At 45.5% G+C, this 17257-nt stretch overlaps 1 protein-coding gene across 1 annotated transcript in view; it reads right to left on the minus strand.

Annotated features, from left to right (window-relative positions):
- The window catches only part of PLCXD3 (phosphatidylinositol specific phospholipase C X domain containing 3), a 161202-nt gene that overhangs the window by 63458 nt on the left and 80487 nt on the right, over positions 1 to 17257 (minus strand). The window contains exon 2 of the mRNA XM_068271812.1: positions 9839 to 10547. Within this exon, the coding sequence (XP_068127913.1) occupies positions 9839 to 10547 (709 nt within the window). The remainder of the gene's footprint in view (positions 1 to 9838; positions 10548 to 17257) is intronic.

Consider the following 17257-nt stretch of genomic DNA (forward strand, 5'->3'; position numbering starts at 1 on the left):
AATGTATTTATATATCTCAGCACGATGGTCCTTTTTCACTTTTTGAGCTTGCTGCTTTAAAGGGAACCAGAGAGGATCAAGTATACATACCTGGGGCTTCCTCCAGCCCCATACGCACGGATCGCTCCCACGCCGCAGTCCTCCTCTGCCTGGAACCGCCGATACCGGGTCCCATCATTACCGCCAGTCGGCCAGCAGACGCGGCCAATTCTCCACATCACAGGGGCTCCCTCCATACAGGTACGCGTGTGGCTGCCTACTGTGCAGCCGCATGCGTACGGGTATGGAGAGAGCCCCTGTGATGCGGCCAATTGGCCGCGTCCGCCGGAAGTGACAGGCCCGGTACCGGCAGATCCAGGAAGCGGAGGATGGCGGCGTGGGAGTGATCCAGGCTTATGGGGCTGGAAGAAGCCCCAGGTATGTATAAACTCTTTTTCTATTTTAAAAAAGCATTCCTCTCTGGTTCCCTTTAAGCAATGTAAACCTATATTAAAACATCTTTATTTACTGCAGCACTGCAGCATTCTCCTTTCACACACACACACGCACGCACGGACACACACGCACACGCACACGCACACACGCACGCAGGCACGCACACACACACACACACACACAGGTTTGAAGAGAATCTGTACTCTAAAATTCTTACAGCTAAAAGCATACCATTCTATTCATTATGTTCTCCTGGGCCCCTCTGTGCTGTTTCTGCCACTCCCTGCTGCAATCCTGGCTTGTAATTGCCAGTTTTAGACAGTGTTTACAAACAAAAGACATGGCTGTTACCAGCTTGTGATAGGCTGTGGAGAGGGTGTGTATAGCTTTTACCAATAACAGCAGACAGCACATTCCTGCCTGAGCCCGACAAAGCCGTCAGAGGAAAGAAGATTAGATTATATAACAGAGATAATACAGCCACTGTGCAACTAGAAAAGGCTGCAGTAAGCCAGACCACATTTGAACAGGTATAGGAACTTATAGGATAGAGGCAATAAGGCGTAAACTTTTGTTACAGAGTCTCTTTAAGTAATTTTGTTTAATAATTTATCATAGCCTGTAGTGAGGTTGTGATAGATTATTAAACTAGAGAGGGATATGGAGACTGACATATTTATTCATATTGCCTGAGTGTCCTGCTGATCCTTTTAGCCACAGACCCTGAACAGGCATGGTGATCAGGTGTCTCTGACTGGATTAGCTGCATGATGTTTCAGGTATGTGATTCAGACACTACTGCAGCCAAAAAGATTATTTTATTATTATTTAGTATTTATATAGTGCCATCATCTTTCCCAGTGCTGTACAGAGTAGATATAGTCTGGTCACTAACTGTCCTTCAGAGGAGCTCACAATTTAATCCCTACCATAATCATATGTGCATCATAGCCTAGGACCAATTTTAGGGGGTAAGCCAGTTAACTTATCTGTATGTTTTGGGGCGTGGGAGGAAACCAATGCAGACACAAGGCAAACTCCGCAAAATGACCTGGCTAGTATTCAAACAGGTACCCAGCACTGCAAGTCAAAAAAGCTATCCACCTCTATGCTACCATGCTGCCAGTGAGCAGAGCAGAGCCAGGAAACTGCTATTGTTTATAAGGAAATAAGTATGGCAGCTACCATACCCGGATTTACCTTACAGGAGCCTATTGGCACAGATGTCCTGGCACCCTAGACTCCGCCCCCTCCATGAACATACAACCTCCCCCCCCCCCCCCCTCTGAGCTGCACTGCACGTTACCTTTCCCCTACTTCCCTTGCCCGTCATAGGTAGCAATAGGTGTACCTTAGTATTAGGTAGCCAGACTCTGCATAGGGAAGGAGGGAGGCCCTAGGGGAGGGGACTGAGCAGCCTTTCCATCATCAGGCGCCTTTAGACACGTGCCTACAGTGCCTTGTGGTAAATTCGGCCCTGGCAGCTATCATATCCCTCTCCATTCAGGTGTACTTTAAAAAATGCCACTTGCCTGGCTGTCCACCTGATCAATTGACATCATTACTCTATGAATCACACACCTGAAACAAGCATGTGATAAGTGTGGTGAGACTTTACTCAGAGCATGTGACCTGCATCCTTGTTCTGAGTAAGTGGGTTAAAGTATAAGAGGCAAAAGATTGGCAGGACAGCCAGTCATTATGCATTGTTTAATGGAAATGCATATTGCAGCCGCTTTATTCCTCTTACTACAAGAGCACTTTAAAAGGTTGAAATTAAGAAAAATATGACTACAATTGCTATAGGCAACTTTCTCTATACATCTTTTGTTCTGTTTAAACTAAGAACTCATTAAAATTGTAAAAAGGAGGCTGTTGCCTGCTCCCTGAAATCTGATTGGATGTTGCGGGTAACAGGCTTTCTTCCCTGGTTATTATAAACCAAGCTTGGTTCTATATTTATCATGATAAAACCTCGAATTCTAAAATTAGTCCGGAGATTTTGTTCCAGAATAATGTCCTGTCAACGGGCACATATAATTACATCGTATATATTACCTGTATTGCGCTCGCTACAATGGTATCACGTCCTTAGTAGTTAATAAACAACCACTGATTATAATCGGTGACGCTTTTTCAAACAATATAATATTATAATTGGAACAGTAACATCATCTTGTTATGAGTGTTTACTGCAATGAATATATTTCTTGGAACGGAGGGACTGCAGTGAGGCTTCCATAGTCTGCGCTATGCTGCAGTCTTACAGCAGAAGGCATCAAGGTCACCCAGACCTCAGCACAGATGTGAGGTTTACACATCCAGAAATGACTCGGCTAGTAAGGCTGTCTCTCCTAAACGTGTAGAAATGATGATGTGTGCTCAAGAAGGACAACACCAACTGTTGTGCACTCAGAAATCTTGCCATCATCTCCAGTTAAAGGGAACCTTAACTGAACGGGGGGGGGGGGGGTATAGAGTTTTACTTACCTGGGGCTATTGCCAGCCCCCTGCAGCAGTCCTGTGCCCTCTGCGCCTATCTGGAATCCTCTGGTCCCCCGCTGTCACTTAGTTTCGTTTTTGACGACTCACCAGTCGCCGGCCGCCATGCGTATTATTGGACGCATTCACCAATGCAATTAGCGCTATTGCGGACCGCAACGCGTACAAAAATACGCGTTTCCGCATTCCGCACGTGTAGATATGCGGCAACGCGTATTTTTGTACGCGTTGCGGTCCGCAATAGCGCTAATTGCATTGGTGAATGCGTCCAATAATACGCATGGCGGCCGGCGACTGGTGAGTCGTCAAAAACGAAACTAAGTGACAGTGGGGGACCAGAGGATTCCAGAGCGGTGCCGAGGGCACAGGACTGCTGCAGGGGGCTGGCAATAGCCCCAGGTAAGTAAAACTCTATACCCCCGTTCAGTTAAGGTTCCCTTTAAAGTGTACCGAGCACCATTTTTTGCACCGGGGGCATCTCAATATCTCAATAGCACATTAAAATGCATGCTAACATACTCTCAAACGCTACAACATACATGTAAATGCTTTTCTTGCCCTATTCTGTGGCCTAAAGTCTGCAAAATGAGCAGGCAGATAAGGACTGCTGTAATTAACAGTAGCAATTAGCAAACAAAAGCTTTCATCAGCAGGGGGTTGGGGAGATAGGACACTGTACTTCAAACTGTTAAGAGAGGTCACAATTACATTCACACTTTCCCCTGGAAAAATAAGGACAGAGGGACGGGGATGGGGGGGGGGGGGCAGTTTCAACAGCCATTAGAAACCAGGACAAACCTCAGAAAAAAAAAAACTGCTTGAATTGGTTTAAATATTTAGAGCACAATTACAGTCTGGCTGTCAGGATTTTCAGTATTCACTAATTTTCTTTCAGTACTTATGTCACAATCTCCACCACACGCTTCACCTACAGAGGAGCCCCCAGGAGTCGCTATGTGTCTGCCTGACTTCAGCTGCCACCTGGACTTATATGTGCAAGATATAAATGCCACGGAAATCAATGAAGTACCAGAGAACCCAGTAACAAAGTCCAGAAGGAGCCAGGGGTCAAACCAGGAATCAGAAGACTGCCGCGCAAGGGAGAAGCCAAAAGTCAGCATGGCAAAGCAAGGTTACAACAGGAAGAACAAAGAGAGTGCAGCCAAGCAGTAGTATCACAGCTAATGCTATCACAGGCAAGGAGGAGAAATCAGGAGCAGCTTATATACTACAGCCAGCCAATCAGCCTAGACCCCACCTCTCAGTATCCAATCGGGAACCACTTCCTGCAACTGCTGATAGTTCTAGGCAATGAGCTGGTGACACCAGCTGTCAGTGTCTGCAGTGTAATGCATAAGGTTGCAGGTGCCCGCCTCCTGGAGTGAACACTATATGCAGAATTCTGCACATCTATAGGTATGCTGGGGCTGTGATCTTTCTGAACCTGCCCCCCAGCGCCACTAGCATGTGCAGAGTCCTGCACATCTAAAGGAGTGTTAGGGATGCTGCATCCAGTCTATGGGAAAGTTTGCCTTTCATGTTGACTTCCTGGAACGCCAGACCCACTGCAGGATCTTGGAACACAGGTGTTCATGACGCTGGCATAACATACAATAAAAAATCCAAAACATTCTAATTCCTGACACCTTATTACTCATATGGCCTTCTACTGGCCTTGGCCCAATGTTCACTTGAGACATTCTGAAGAGGAAGGGTTTTTTTTTTGCGATGTCACATACTTCTTCAGTTGTTATGTAAACTTTAATTGCCCAATTTAACCTGATGGAGGCTTTTATGAAGCTGTAGTTACAATGCCCTACCTGCTGGTGACACTGTCCTTGTCTGGCTGCAGTTCCAGCCTTTTCCAAAGGGTGTCTCTGGCTACAGGTTCAGTGCTCTCCAGTAGATATATCTCACTGCAGCTCCAGTTACCTCAGAGAGACTCTCTCTTCTGCTTAGACCTAGCATGCATTCACCTGTGGCCGATCTCCAGGGCGCCTTATAAGACTTTTACCTGGCTTCTTTCTAGCCTTGAATTCTGACTTCTTGTGCTGCCTGCTGAGCCCTACCTTGCATCCATCCATTCAACTTGTCCTGTGTAGCCCTAAAATCTCGCCTTGCGCCTTTCTCTGCACTTTTTCGGTACTTATTTATTATACTATCTACAGAATGTATCTGCCATCTCTATTTAAAATATATTTACTAGAAATGTCGCGAACCTCTGATTTTCAGTTCGCGAACCACGTTCGCGAACCTTCGCGGAAGGTTCGGTTCGCGGAAAAGTTCGCGAACCGCAATAGACTTCAATGGGGATGCGAACTTTGAAGAATAGAAAAAATTATGCTGGCCACAAAAGTGATGGAAAAGATGTTTCAAGGGGTCTAACACCTGGAGGGGGGCATGGCGGAGTGGGATACATGCCAAAAGTCCCGGGGAAAAATCTGGATTTGACGCAAAGCAGCGTTTTAAGGGCAGAAATCACATTGAATGCTAAATTGCAGGCCTAAAGTGCTTTAAAACAACTTGCATGTGTATACATCAATCAGGGAGTGTAATTAGAGTTCTGCTTCACACTGACACACCAAACTCACTGTGTAACGCACCGCAAACAGCTGTTTGCATAGTGACGGCCGTGCTGGACTGGTGCGCACCATGGCGAGAGTGCAGGCCGTGGCAGTTTTCAAGCCCATATGGTCGCCGGGCTGTGGTAGCTCAATGATAGAACAACAGTGACTGTCCAGCTGATCAAATTTGGTCTGTCCACAATGAAGCAACAACCTTATTATCTTCTTGTATGTAGGTAGGCATAGGTAGGAGTCCCAGTGTAGGTAGGTAGGCATAGGTAGGTGTCCCAGTAGTTAGATAGGCATAGGTAGGAGACCCAGTATAGGTAGGTAGGCATAGGTAGGAGTCCCAGTATAGGTAGGTAGGCATAGGTAGGAGTCCCAGTATAGGTAGGTAGGCATAGGTAGGAGTCCCAGTATAGGTAGGTAGGCATAGGTAGGTGCCTCAGTAGTTAGCTAGGCATAGGTAAGAGAACCAGTATAGGTAGGTAGGCATAGGTAGGTGTCCCAGTATAGGTAGGTAGGCATAGGTAGGAGTCCCAGTATAGGTAGGTAGGCATAGGTAGGTGCCTCAGTAGTTAGCTAGGCATTGGTAGGAGACCCAGTATAGGTAGGTAAGCATAGGTAGGTGTCCCAGTAGTTAGCTAGGCATAGGTAGGAGACCCAGCATAGGTAGGTAGGCGTAGGTAGGTCCCCTAGTATAGGTTGGTAGGTAGGTGTCCCCGTATAGGTAAGTAGGTGCCCCAGTAGTTAGGTAGGCATAGGTAGGTGTCCCAGTATAGATAGTTAGGCAGGGGCTGGCTGGCACAGTAATAACAATTACCAAGGTCCAGCTGCAACAGATAGGGCTGTATGTCAGTGTCAGTGAGCAACACACACAAAAAAAAACACATCAGGAAAGCATTAGCTCTCAAAAGAGCTGTTGAGGGGTGCTATTTTAGCAATAACAATCAGCCAGGAGCAAGCCAAGACCAAGAGCCTAACTAATCTGTCCCTAGGAGAACAAGTCTGCAGCAGCTGTCCCTAGTCTGTCTCTAGCAGGCACACGAGTGAGTGTAATGGCCGGCAAGCCTGCCTTATATAAGGGGGGGGGGGGGGCTCCAGGGCTTAGTGTAGCCTGAATGGCTACAATGTGCCTGCTGACTGTGATGTAGAGGGTCAAAGTTGACCCTCATAGTGCATTATGGGGCGAATCGAACTTCCACAAAAGTTCGCTTGGTCCAGGCGAACGTGAACCCCCAAAGTTCGCCTGGAACCGTTCGCCGGCGAACCGTTCGCTACATCTCTAATATTTACTCCCTGTTGGAAATCTACATACAGTTGTAAAGCAAAGAATCTTGGCTTTCATTTGCACAATGCCCTTCATTGGTGCCATGCTCCGTTCCTGAGTTAGGGGGTCTTAAAGGGAACCAGAGACGCCGGACATGGAAAAAGAAAAAAGATTTTATACATACCTGGGGCTTCTTCCAGCCCCATAAGCCTGGATCGCTCCCACGCCGCCATCCTCTGCTTTCTGGATCCGCCGGTACCGGGTCCCGTCACTTGCGGCGGACGCGGCCAATTGTCCGCATGATCAGGGGATCCCTCCATATCCTTACGCGTGCGGCTGTGCAGTATGCAGCCGCACGCGTAAGGGTATGCTGGGAGCCCCTGTGATGCGGACAATTGGCCGCGTGCTGACGCCGACTGGCCGAAACTACGGGACCCGGAACCGGCGGATACAGGAAGCGGAGGACGGCGGCGTGGGAGCGATCCGTGCGTATGGGGCTGGAGGAAGCCCCAGGTATGTATACAATCTTTTTTCTGGCGTCTCTGGTTCCCTTTAAGTGAGGGGTGTACAGTGCGCCAAGCTGCCAGCAGCACTAACCTGGCACACCGAGTATCCAGCCCCAAACCCAGCGAGCGAAGCGAGGGGACGAGGGTGGATAGTTGGGTGCAGGGAGAAGCCAAAAGGTGGGTCTCCCTGTGCTAAACAATGTAGGGGAATATACTTAAAGAGTACCTCCATAGTAAATACAGTAAATAGCTTGGCATTTTTCTCCGAGGAGAGAGAAGAGGGGGGGCCAGGCGCCAGAAGTCGGGTGATGCAGGGACTTCGGGACGGCATCGCGGGACAAGGCTTCTTGGGTAAATATAACTTTCTTTTACTTGCAAGCTGCCGGATTTTTGTATTTACTTTTAACAAATATATTCCTCTACTGGTAACCTAATTTGTCAATTTGGACACATAATTCAGGGTCCGGCTATTGCCAACACCCGAATTACACTGTTTTTAATAGAAATTTCCCTAGAACCGCTATAGTCGTAACTAACATAGCAGTCTTTGGCGACACCCACGTCAGGTGCTACGCAGTGGCATGTAGGCACCGAGATGACCTGACTTGTCACCCTTTAGAGATTGCCTTTATCATTTTCTTCGTTTTCCTATTGGGATGGATGCAATCATGACTGTAATCGCAAATGAGGACTGGATTCTAACATCACTTTAACACGGGTATCCCAAGCTGCCTGCAGGCATTAATTTTTTAAAGCAGATCCCTTTCTAGAATGACATATGGAATAGAGATCTTGACTTCTGACCTGATGGTCGGCCCTGTCTCTTCTATAAGCACATTTATAAACAGATGTGGAGCTCATAGTGTGTAACTGATGGCAGGAAACAGAAGGAAACGGCTGCAATTCAGGGAAGTCAGGGTATCTATCCAGCGTGCACGTGGGAGCAGATTCATTATCCGCACTATAACTTATGCAGCTGCAGACTCCTCATAGACCCAGCAAATAAGCAGCCGTGTCAGACTACGAGCCTTGCACATTTGTTATCTTAACCTCAATATTCCTGGGGGCAAGGCTCATTATACAGTACATTTTTAAAAGGCAGTCAAGATGGCAGGCTCTGTAGCTATCTATTGACAGCATTATTTAAATTTACTGTATTTTTCAGCATATAAGTCGTACTTTTTCTTCTGCTCAAATGGGGAGAAAAAGTCCCTGCATCTTACATTCCAAATACAGTGTGTCCCTGATGTACGAATGTCCGCCGATACGACCCTCCGACCCACCACAATGTCAGGGACTCCCTGTACTGTGCCCATGTCTCCTCCGCTCCCCTCGTGTTCTCCTACGCTCCCCCTGAATAATTATGAAAGTAGAGGCAGTGCGTCTCTCACCTAATCCATCGGAGCCTGTGGCAATCAGAGACCTCTCCTCTAGTGCCGGCTTCTGCTTATGACGCGATCAGCACTAGGGAACAGTGAGAGAGAGGAGAGGTCTCTGATTGCCATGGACTCCAGTGGATTTGGTGAAATGTGCTGCCACTGCTTGCATCTATTCAGGGGGACCGTAGGACGACACGGAGGGAGCGGAGGAGACATGGGGACAGAAAAGGACACAGGAGGACACATGAGGTAATGAGGTAAACAGGAGGACACATGGGTTACACAGTATGACACATGGGAGACACATGAGGTACAAGGGGGACACAATAATTGGGTGAGAACATTTACAAGATGCTCCTGGACCATGGACACAACAGGTTTAGTATATTTTTCTCTGTTTTTTGCTCTCTAAACCTAGGCGCGTCTTATAGTCCAGAGCAGATTCTTATATGTCAAAAAATATAGTAAGTGCTGCCAGTACGTGGCAAAGATTTTGCACAAGGAAAATAGCCTCACTTATTCAAAAGTGTGGCCTTCCAGGGTTTCTCTACTGCAGGAAATCCACACTCTATCCAAAATCTAAAACAACTGTGATACTAGATGCAACCAAAAATGCATAAAATATTTAAACAATAACTATTGTAAAAAAAACACATGGAAAAACAGGAACCCAAAAATGGAAAAAATATTTAAACAATAACTATTGTAAAAAAAAAAAAACACAGGGAAAAACAGGAGCCCAAAAATGGAAAAAATATTGAAAAAAATGAATAAGAAAAAGATAATAATTGGAGAGCAGTAGACAGGATGAGGAAAAACTCATGTTTTCTACTGCTCTAACCTGAAGAAGCGGTCTGTTGAACGTGCTGTATGTCATTTTGTGCTTAGATCCATTAAAAGTGTTCAATTAATACAAGCTCTTTTCTATAAAATAAGAACAATTTTTTCCTTGTTTTTTAAATGTTTTTTAAATATTTTATGCATTTTAGGCTCTTGTTTGTCACTGTGTTGTTGTTTTTGCTCTCATCATTATCCATCCAGAGTCTAGTTTATCTACAGCTGGTTTTTAACAGTAAAAGTTAAAAAAAAAAATCACTAACTACATACAGATAACTAATTCACATTTTAAGGATGGTCTCTTACTCATTTGGAAAATATTGAGTAGAAATGATTATTTCTTACCTTTCAGTAATGGTTTCCCTTAGGCCACTGGTCACGCCTTTGACCACGGTACTAGCTTTTGGCGTTAATACCACCTGAGAAATAAAAAAGGATCCTTTCTTCCTCCGTTCGGTAATTGAGGATTGTAGAAACTGAATCAATTTCTCTGTGTCTGTGGTGTTGGCCCACGGAGCCGGCATCATTTGCCCAGGCCAAAGAAATGGAACCTCAAGTGCCACTGGACTGTGGTAGAACACCAAAATTTGGTAATTTCGTTCCCAAAGATAATGAAGACTTACTTCCTGGGCAAAGACAGCTGGACATGTCTTGTTGCCAAAAATGTCCTTCAGCATTTGAACCAAGTTTTCATGATGGTATTTCTGCATCCCATAAAAATGGTTAAAGTCCAAGAATACCACTTCTTTCGGGTGGGTGGACAAGAAAGCATTAATTTCTTCAAGACCTTCATTAACTTTGGCACTAAATAATCCATGAGCAAAATACAACTCATTATCAGGGTCTCTAGGTTTAGTTGAAATCCGGAGGTCAAAATATCTTACCCCAGCTTCCATTTGGCTTGTAAAGTTCATAGTTTGGGTGGCCAACCACTTTCTCATCAGCTTTTTGGCAACTGTTCCAAAAACAGACACAAAGTTCTGAACAGTCTCTGGTTGCTCTGGTCCAACTGGAGAGGCCTCATCGATATAGAAGCTGAAGGAGTCATGTGATCCTGTAAAACAAAACAGATCTGTAAACAAAGGACGATCCATAGAGTATTAAAGAAGTGCATTTTTGTACATTGAAGAGGATATTTAGGCCAACCTAGGAACAAGCATGTAGAACAGAAAAAAATGTATTTCCACTGAGAAGAGAAGGGGTTTATAGTGGAAATTTAACCCAGGATTGAACATCATCCCTATCAGTAGCCGATACCCCCTTTCCCATGAGAAATCGCTGATTGTCGCAGACATCGATGGATTTGGTGAGCTGTGCTGCCGCTGCTTGCTTTTATTCAGGGGGACCGTAGGACGACACGGAGGGAGCGGAGGAGACATGGGGGACAGAAGGGACACATGGGGACAGAGGACACATAGGGTAAACAGGTGGACACATGGGTTAGATAGGATAACACATAGGATTTCCACTGAGAAGAGAAGTGTTTATGTAATGATCTGCTCAGCTGTCTGCACGGGCAGACAGCTGTTTCTCCATTCTTTAGGTCTGAGTGTTGCAGGTCTCTGGAAAAGAGACCTGTCTTCGCTTTGCAACTTTCAGAGTTGCTCTGCGAGTGAGGAATTTGCATATACTTGTCATGCAAATTGTTTAGCTGTCTTCTTTGATGGCTTGCAGTATAATTACCTTTTGCTCCCAGAATTCCTTGCTAGTCATGATGGTTTGTTCCTGCTAAACTCTCCTAGAGTGTCAGCCTTGCTATTGTTTGCTAAAGATTATCTTGGAGTATTCCTTGGGACTGCACTAGGAATCCCTTTGAGTGCAGTCAGGTTGTATTATCTATATTGCCTTGTTCTGTCTCTCTGTCTCGATTGTCTTGTCGCCAGCGGCGGTCGACAGGAAATCGTTCTGTCTGTCTGGGAGTGTAGGCCAGAGCTGCGGTTGCTACTGGCTGCTCCATCTGTCTGGATTGCATTCGCCCTAGTGGTAGTGGCTGTGCTTCCTTCTGTATTCTGTCTTATGCGGTTGCTACTGGTAGCCCCATCTGTTTGTCTGTCTGGATCGCACCCGCTCTAGCGGTAGCAGCGGTGGTTCCTTCTGTATTCTGCCTTAGGGGTGCTAGCCAGAGCAGCGGTTGCTACTGGTAGTCCCATCTGTCTGTCTTGTCTGATACGAACGCTTGCTGTAGGCTCGGTGAGGTAACCATTTAGCAAGCGTTCGCATTCTCTATTTCATGTTTGTGTTTCATTGGTTAGTTAGGGTGGCACGCTTATCACTGGGCGGCTAACGCGCGGTGATCGTGTCTTTAACGCGTTCGCTGTTGGGAATAAGTGGGGTGTTCGCGTTTAGCTAGCGTTTGTTATTTTCCTTGTTGTTCTGATCGTTGTTTTGTGCTATGTCTTTCTTGTTGCATTTGTGCCCTGTCTGATCCAGTCTTGTGTCACTATTGGCAATCGCTACACTTGCAATTGCGTTCCCACTTTGTTTCCGTTGTTGTGTGTTCATTGTCGCTGGGTGGCGACTAGATTGGTGGACACACATACATTCTGTCTCTGTGCTCTTTCTCTACACTTGTGCTTAGTCTGATTCGTTCTTGTGTCACTATTGGCAATCGCTACACTTGCGATTGCGTTCCCACTTCGTTTCCGTTGTTGTGTGTTCACCATCGCTGGGTGGCGACTAGATTGGTGGACAGACATACATTCTATATCTGTGCGCTGACCACTGAGATAATTCCCCATTCGTTACAGTTTATAGAGGAAATTTAAGCAAGGATTGAACTTCATCCCAATCAGTAGCCGATACCCCCTTTCCCACGAGAATATTTTACCTTCTCTCGAATTAATCAGGGGGGCCAATGTGGCTGATATTGTCCTGAAACCTCTTTCACAGTGTGATGTCAGGGCCATGGCCTATCACATTATTTAAGGATAAAAGCAGTTGTTCTTTTTTTTTTCATGTCTGCCAGTAATAAAGTTGATTACCCTGCAGGCTCATGGTGGATCAAACAACATGAACGAATTAAACAGCGAATATCAATCATTTCTTGATCTATCTTCTATGTTTTAACGTCTGACTTTGCAATGTATTGATTTATTTTTTCTCCCTACTAGTATCTTTTGGTGAAGTTCCTTTTTAAAAAGTTACATTTCTTCAGCATTTGGTTAGGATTTCTAGGATTTCCCTAGTTAGATCTGGATATTCATATTTTTATCAAGCTCTGATAAAATGAACAAAAAATGTCAGTCCCTATGCAGACCACCTATTCTCCCTTACTCACTGTGCAGAGAAAGAAAAAAAGAAAAGGTTTATTTCTGTTTTTGTGTGTTTTGAAGAAATTAACAACACTCGCTAGACGGGCTGGATGCAAAAAAGGGGGTAACAAAAGGCCAAAAAAGTTTCCAACTCTGTACCTTACATTCCCATAGCAGAGACAGGGATGGACACATTCAATTCCTGCCTGGTCCCTTCAATCTGTCCTACTCTTACAGACACCCCACCATGCCTTCCCCCTTACTCTACACAGTAATTGGGTGTCAGCTCACTAACCTACATAAATTTTTACTCTTAGGGGCCCCACATGCATCCCTTCAAAGTTCTCAGAAGTTCCTGGCCACCTTTATTACTTGCTCTCATGCCCTCTGCTCTCCCAACAGTAGGGATGGTCGGAAATGCCAATTTCCGATTCCGCGGTAAATCCGCATTCCGCCATTGCCAATTACCGATTCCGCCTTCCGGTACCAATTTCCGCATTCCAATGCGAAATTTCTGCCGGAAATCGCGGAAATTCCGCCCGACTTTACCATCGATTTTCTCAAAAACTATAACTATATGTGGCGCTCCGACTGATTGGGGCTTCACACCCTGACTATGCCAGCTGCAAAAAAGGTACCTTAATGCCGATTTTTGTTCTGTATCTGTTGGGGGGCCCCCCAGGTTTATTTGGCCCTGGGGCCCCATTGTTGCTTAAACCGGCCCTGGGTAGAGGTGGAGGTAGATGAGATGTACTGTTGGGTAGGGATGCTCATTCGGATTCCGAAATTCCGATCAGAATTTGCATTTCCGCATCGGAATGCGGAAATCGGTAATGCAAGTGTGTTAGGCGGATTTCCGCCGGAAATCGCGGAAATTTCCGGCGGAAATCGCGGAAATTCTGCCCGACTTTAACATCAATTTTCTCAAAAACTATAAGGTCTTTTTGAAAAGTTTTTTTTTGCATCTTGTTCACAAGATTCAGTTTAATAAACCCTGAAAATTTGTGTTTCTAGGACTTACTGGGGCTTTGCTATTAACCGCTAAAGTCGGCGGATTTTTACTGTAAAGTAAAATGCAGAAAATCTGCATCTGCCTATTTTCTGCATTTATATTACAGTAAAAATCTGCCAACTTTAGTGCTTAATAGCAAAGCCCCCGTAAGTTCTAGAAACACCAAATTTTCAGGGTTTATTAAACAGAATCTTCTGAATAAGATGCAAAAAAAAGTTTTCAAAAAATGAAATCTACTATGAACTCACCATACTCCTAACAGAATACCTTGGGGTGTCTTCTTTCTAAAATGGGGTCATTTGTGGGGTTCCTATACTGCCCTGGCATTTTAGGGGCCCTAAACCATGAGGAGTAGTCTTGAAACCAAATGTCGCAAAATGACCTGTGAAATCCTAAAGGTACTCATTGGACTTTGGGCCCCTTAGCGCACTTAGGGTGCAAAAAAGTGCCACATATGTGGTACCGCTGTACTCAGGAGAAGTAGTATAATGTGTTTTGTGGTGTATTTTTACACATACCCATGCTGGGTGGGAGAAATATCTCTGTAAATGACAATTTTTTGATTTTTTTTTTACACACAATTGTCCATTTACAGAGAGATTTCTCCCACCCAGCATGGGTATGTGTAAAAATGCAACACAAAACACATTATACTACTTCTTCTGAGTACGGTGATACCACATGTGTGACACTTTTTTGCAACCTAGGTGCGCTAAGGGGCCTAACGTCCTATTCACAGGTCATTTTGAGGCATTTGGATTCTAGACTACTCCTCACGGTTTAGGGCCCCTCAAATGCCAGGGCAGTATAGGAACCCCACAAGTGACCTCATTTTAGAAAGAAGACACCCCAAGGTATTCTGTTAGGAGTATGGTGAGTTCATAGAAGATTTTTTTTGTCACAAGTTAGCGGAGATTGAGACTTTGTGAAAAAAAAAACCAATACAAATCAATTTCCGCTAACTTGTGACAAAAAATAAAATTTTCTATGAACTCGTCATACACCTAACAGAATACCTTGGGGTGTCTTCTTTCTAAAATGGGGTCACTTGTGGGGTTCCTATACTGCCCTAGCATTTTAGGGGCCCTAAACCGTGAGGAGTAGTCTTGAACCCAAATGTCTCAAAATGACCTGTGAAATCCTAAAGGTACTCATTGGACTTTGGGCCCCTTAGCGCAGTTAGGCTGCAAAAAAGTGCCACACATGTGGTACTGCCGTGCTCAGAAGAAGTAGTATAATGTGTTTTGTGGTGTATTTTTACACATACCCATGCTGGGTGGGAGAAATATCTCTGTAAATTAAACATTTTAGATTTTTTTTACACACAATTGTCCATTTACAGAGAGATTTCTCCCACCCAGCATGGGTATGTGTAAAAATACACCCCAAAACACATTATACTACTTCTCCTGAGTACGGCGATACGACATGTGTGACACTTTTTTGCAGCCTAGGTGCGCTAAGGGGCCCAACGTCCTATTCACAGGTCATTTTGAGGCAATTGTGTAATGAACAGCGGAGATGCCGCTGCATGGTCTAGTGACAGGGCGGCTATCTCCGCGTTCAGACCGGCGGTTTCCGCACAGCGACACGCGTCTGGCTTGGCTGGACCTTCTAGTTCACACAGATGGAGAGCTACGCGTGCGCGCGCCAGACGACAGGACATTTATACCAGCAGAAGGGGAATCAGCTGATCAGGCCGATTAGCTGATCCCAGCTGGACTCTGGATTGGCTGAGTGGCTCGGGCGGAGCTGCACAGCACTGCAAGTATATATAGATCTTGCTTGTCAGTTGCTGGTTGTCTGCCGTTGCGAATACTTATGTGTGAGCACTCAGACCTCAGTCAGATCCTACAATGTGTTAGAACCAGGTGGACCTGGGAATTCACACTTAGCCAGATTACGCTATTGTCATTGCTGTGTTATACTTTAGACCAGTTCCAGGGTGTTGTGACCACGGACCTCACACCCAAGCTTAGGATTACTGTGTCATTACTGTGTTATACTTTAGACCAGTTCCAGGGTGTTGTGACCAAGGACCTCACACCCAAGCGTAGGGTTACTGTGTCATTACTGTGTTATACTTTAGACCAGTTCCAGGGTGTTGTTACCAAGGACCTCACACCCAAACATAGGATACTGTGTTATTCTTTAGACTAGGTCCTGGGTGTCAAGACCAAGGTCCTCACACCCCAGACTAGGATTGTGATTTATATCTGTTATGACCATTTGCTCGGGTGTTGCCGACCTGGCCTGCCCGAACCTTCTGGCTGTCACTCATTCCTTGAGTGTTCAGTCTGTCTGTACTACCCCTGACACTATTCCACCAAGTGTCAGTTAGCTGTAAGGACCTCTTGCTCATCAGAGAGTCCTTCCTACAGTACAGCTAGGGGCCTCTCTCCCATTGGAGCCCCCTGGCTGCAGTACAGTCTGATTTCCAGTTACCAGGGAATCACTGGCTGCCAGATTACCTCTATCTCCTCTCTCAAGGGGATAGTCGCTGCACAGTCCAGGGCCCCTCAGGTGGTTCCTGGCCGAGCTGCCCGTATCTCCCACCTCTCGGGAGATAGCCTTCAGTTACACTTAACACTTATACTTCATTAGGTGTCCAGAGGTTAGCCATACTTGTATTATTGGTGATTCTGCAGATCATCCATAATCAAGTATACATCTGTATTGTTGATGATTCTGCAGATCATCAATAATCAGATTCTCTCTGTGTGCTGACACCAATCGTTACAATTTGTTTTCTAGACTACTCCTCACGGTTTAGGGCCCCTAAAATGCCAGGGCAGTATAGGAACCCCACAAGTGACCCCATTTTAGAAAGAAGACACCCCAAGGTATTCCGTTAGGTGTATGGTGAGTTCATAGTAGATTTTATTTTTTGTCACAAGTTAGTGAAAAATGAAACTTTGTGAAAAAACAATACAAATCAATTTCCGCTAACTTTTGACAAAAAATTAAATCTTCTATGAACTCTTCCTACACCTAACAGAATACCTTGGGGTGTCTTTTTTCTAAAAAGGGGTAACTTGTGGGGTTCCTATACTGCCCTGGCATTTTATGGGCCCAAAACCGTGAGTAGTCTGGAAACCAAATGTCTCAAAATGACTGTTCAGGGGTATAAGCATCTGCAAATTTTGATGACAGGTGGTCTATGAGGGGGCGAATTTTGTGGAACTGGTCATAAGCAAGGTGGCCTCTTACATGACAGGTTGTATTGGGCCTGATCTGATTGATAGGAGTGCTAGGGTGGTGACAGGAGGTGATTGATGGGTGACTCAGGGGATGGTTAGAGGGGAAAATAGATGCAATCAATGCACTGGGGAGGTGATCGGAAGGGGGTCTGAGGGGGATTTGAGGGTTTGGCCGAGTGATCAGGAGCCCACACGGGGCAAATTAGGGCCTGATCTGATGGGTAGGTGTGCTAGGGGGTGACAGGTGGTGACAGGAGGTGATTGATGGGTGTCTCAAGGTGTGATTAGTGGGGGAATAGAT

The sequence above is a fragment of the Hyperolius riggenbachi genome, chromosome 1 (genome assembly GCF_040937935.1).
Source record: "Hyperolius riggenbachi isolate aHypRig1 chromosome 1, aHypRig1.pri, whole genome shotgun sequence".
NCBI lineage: Eukaryota > Metazoa > Chordata > Amphibia > Anura > Hyperoliidae > Hyperolius > Hyperolius riggenbachi.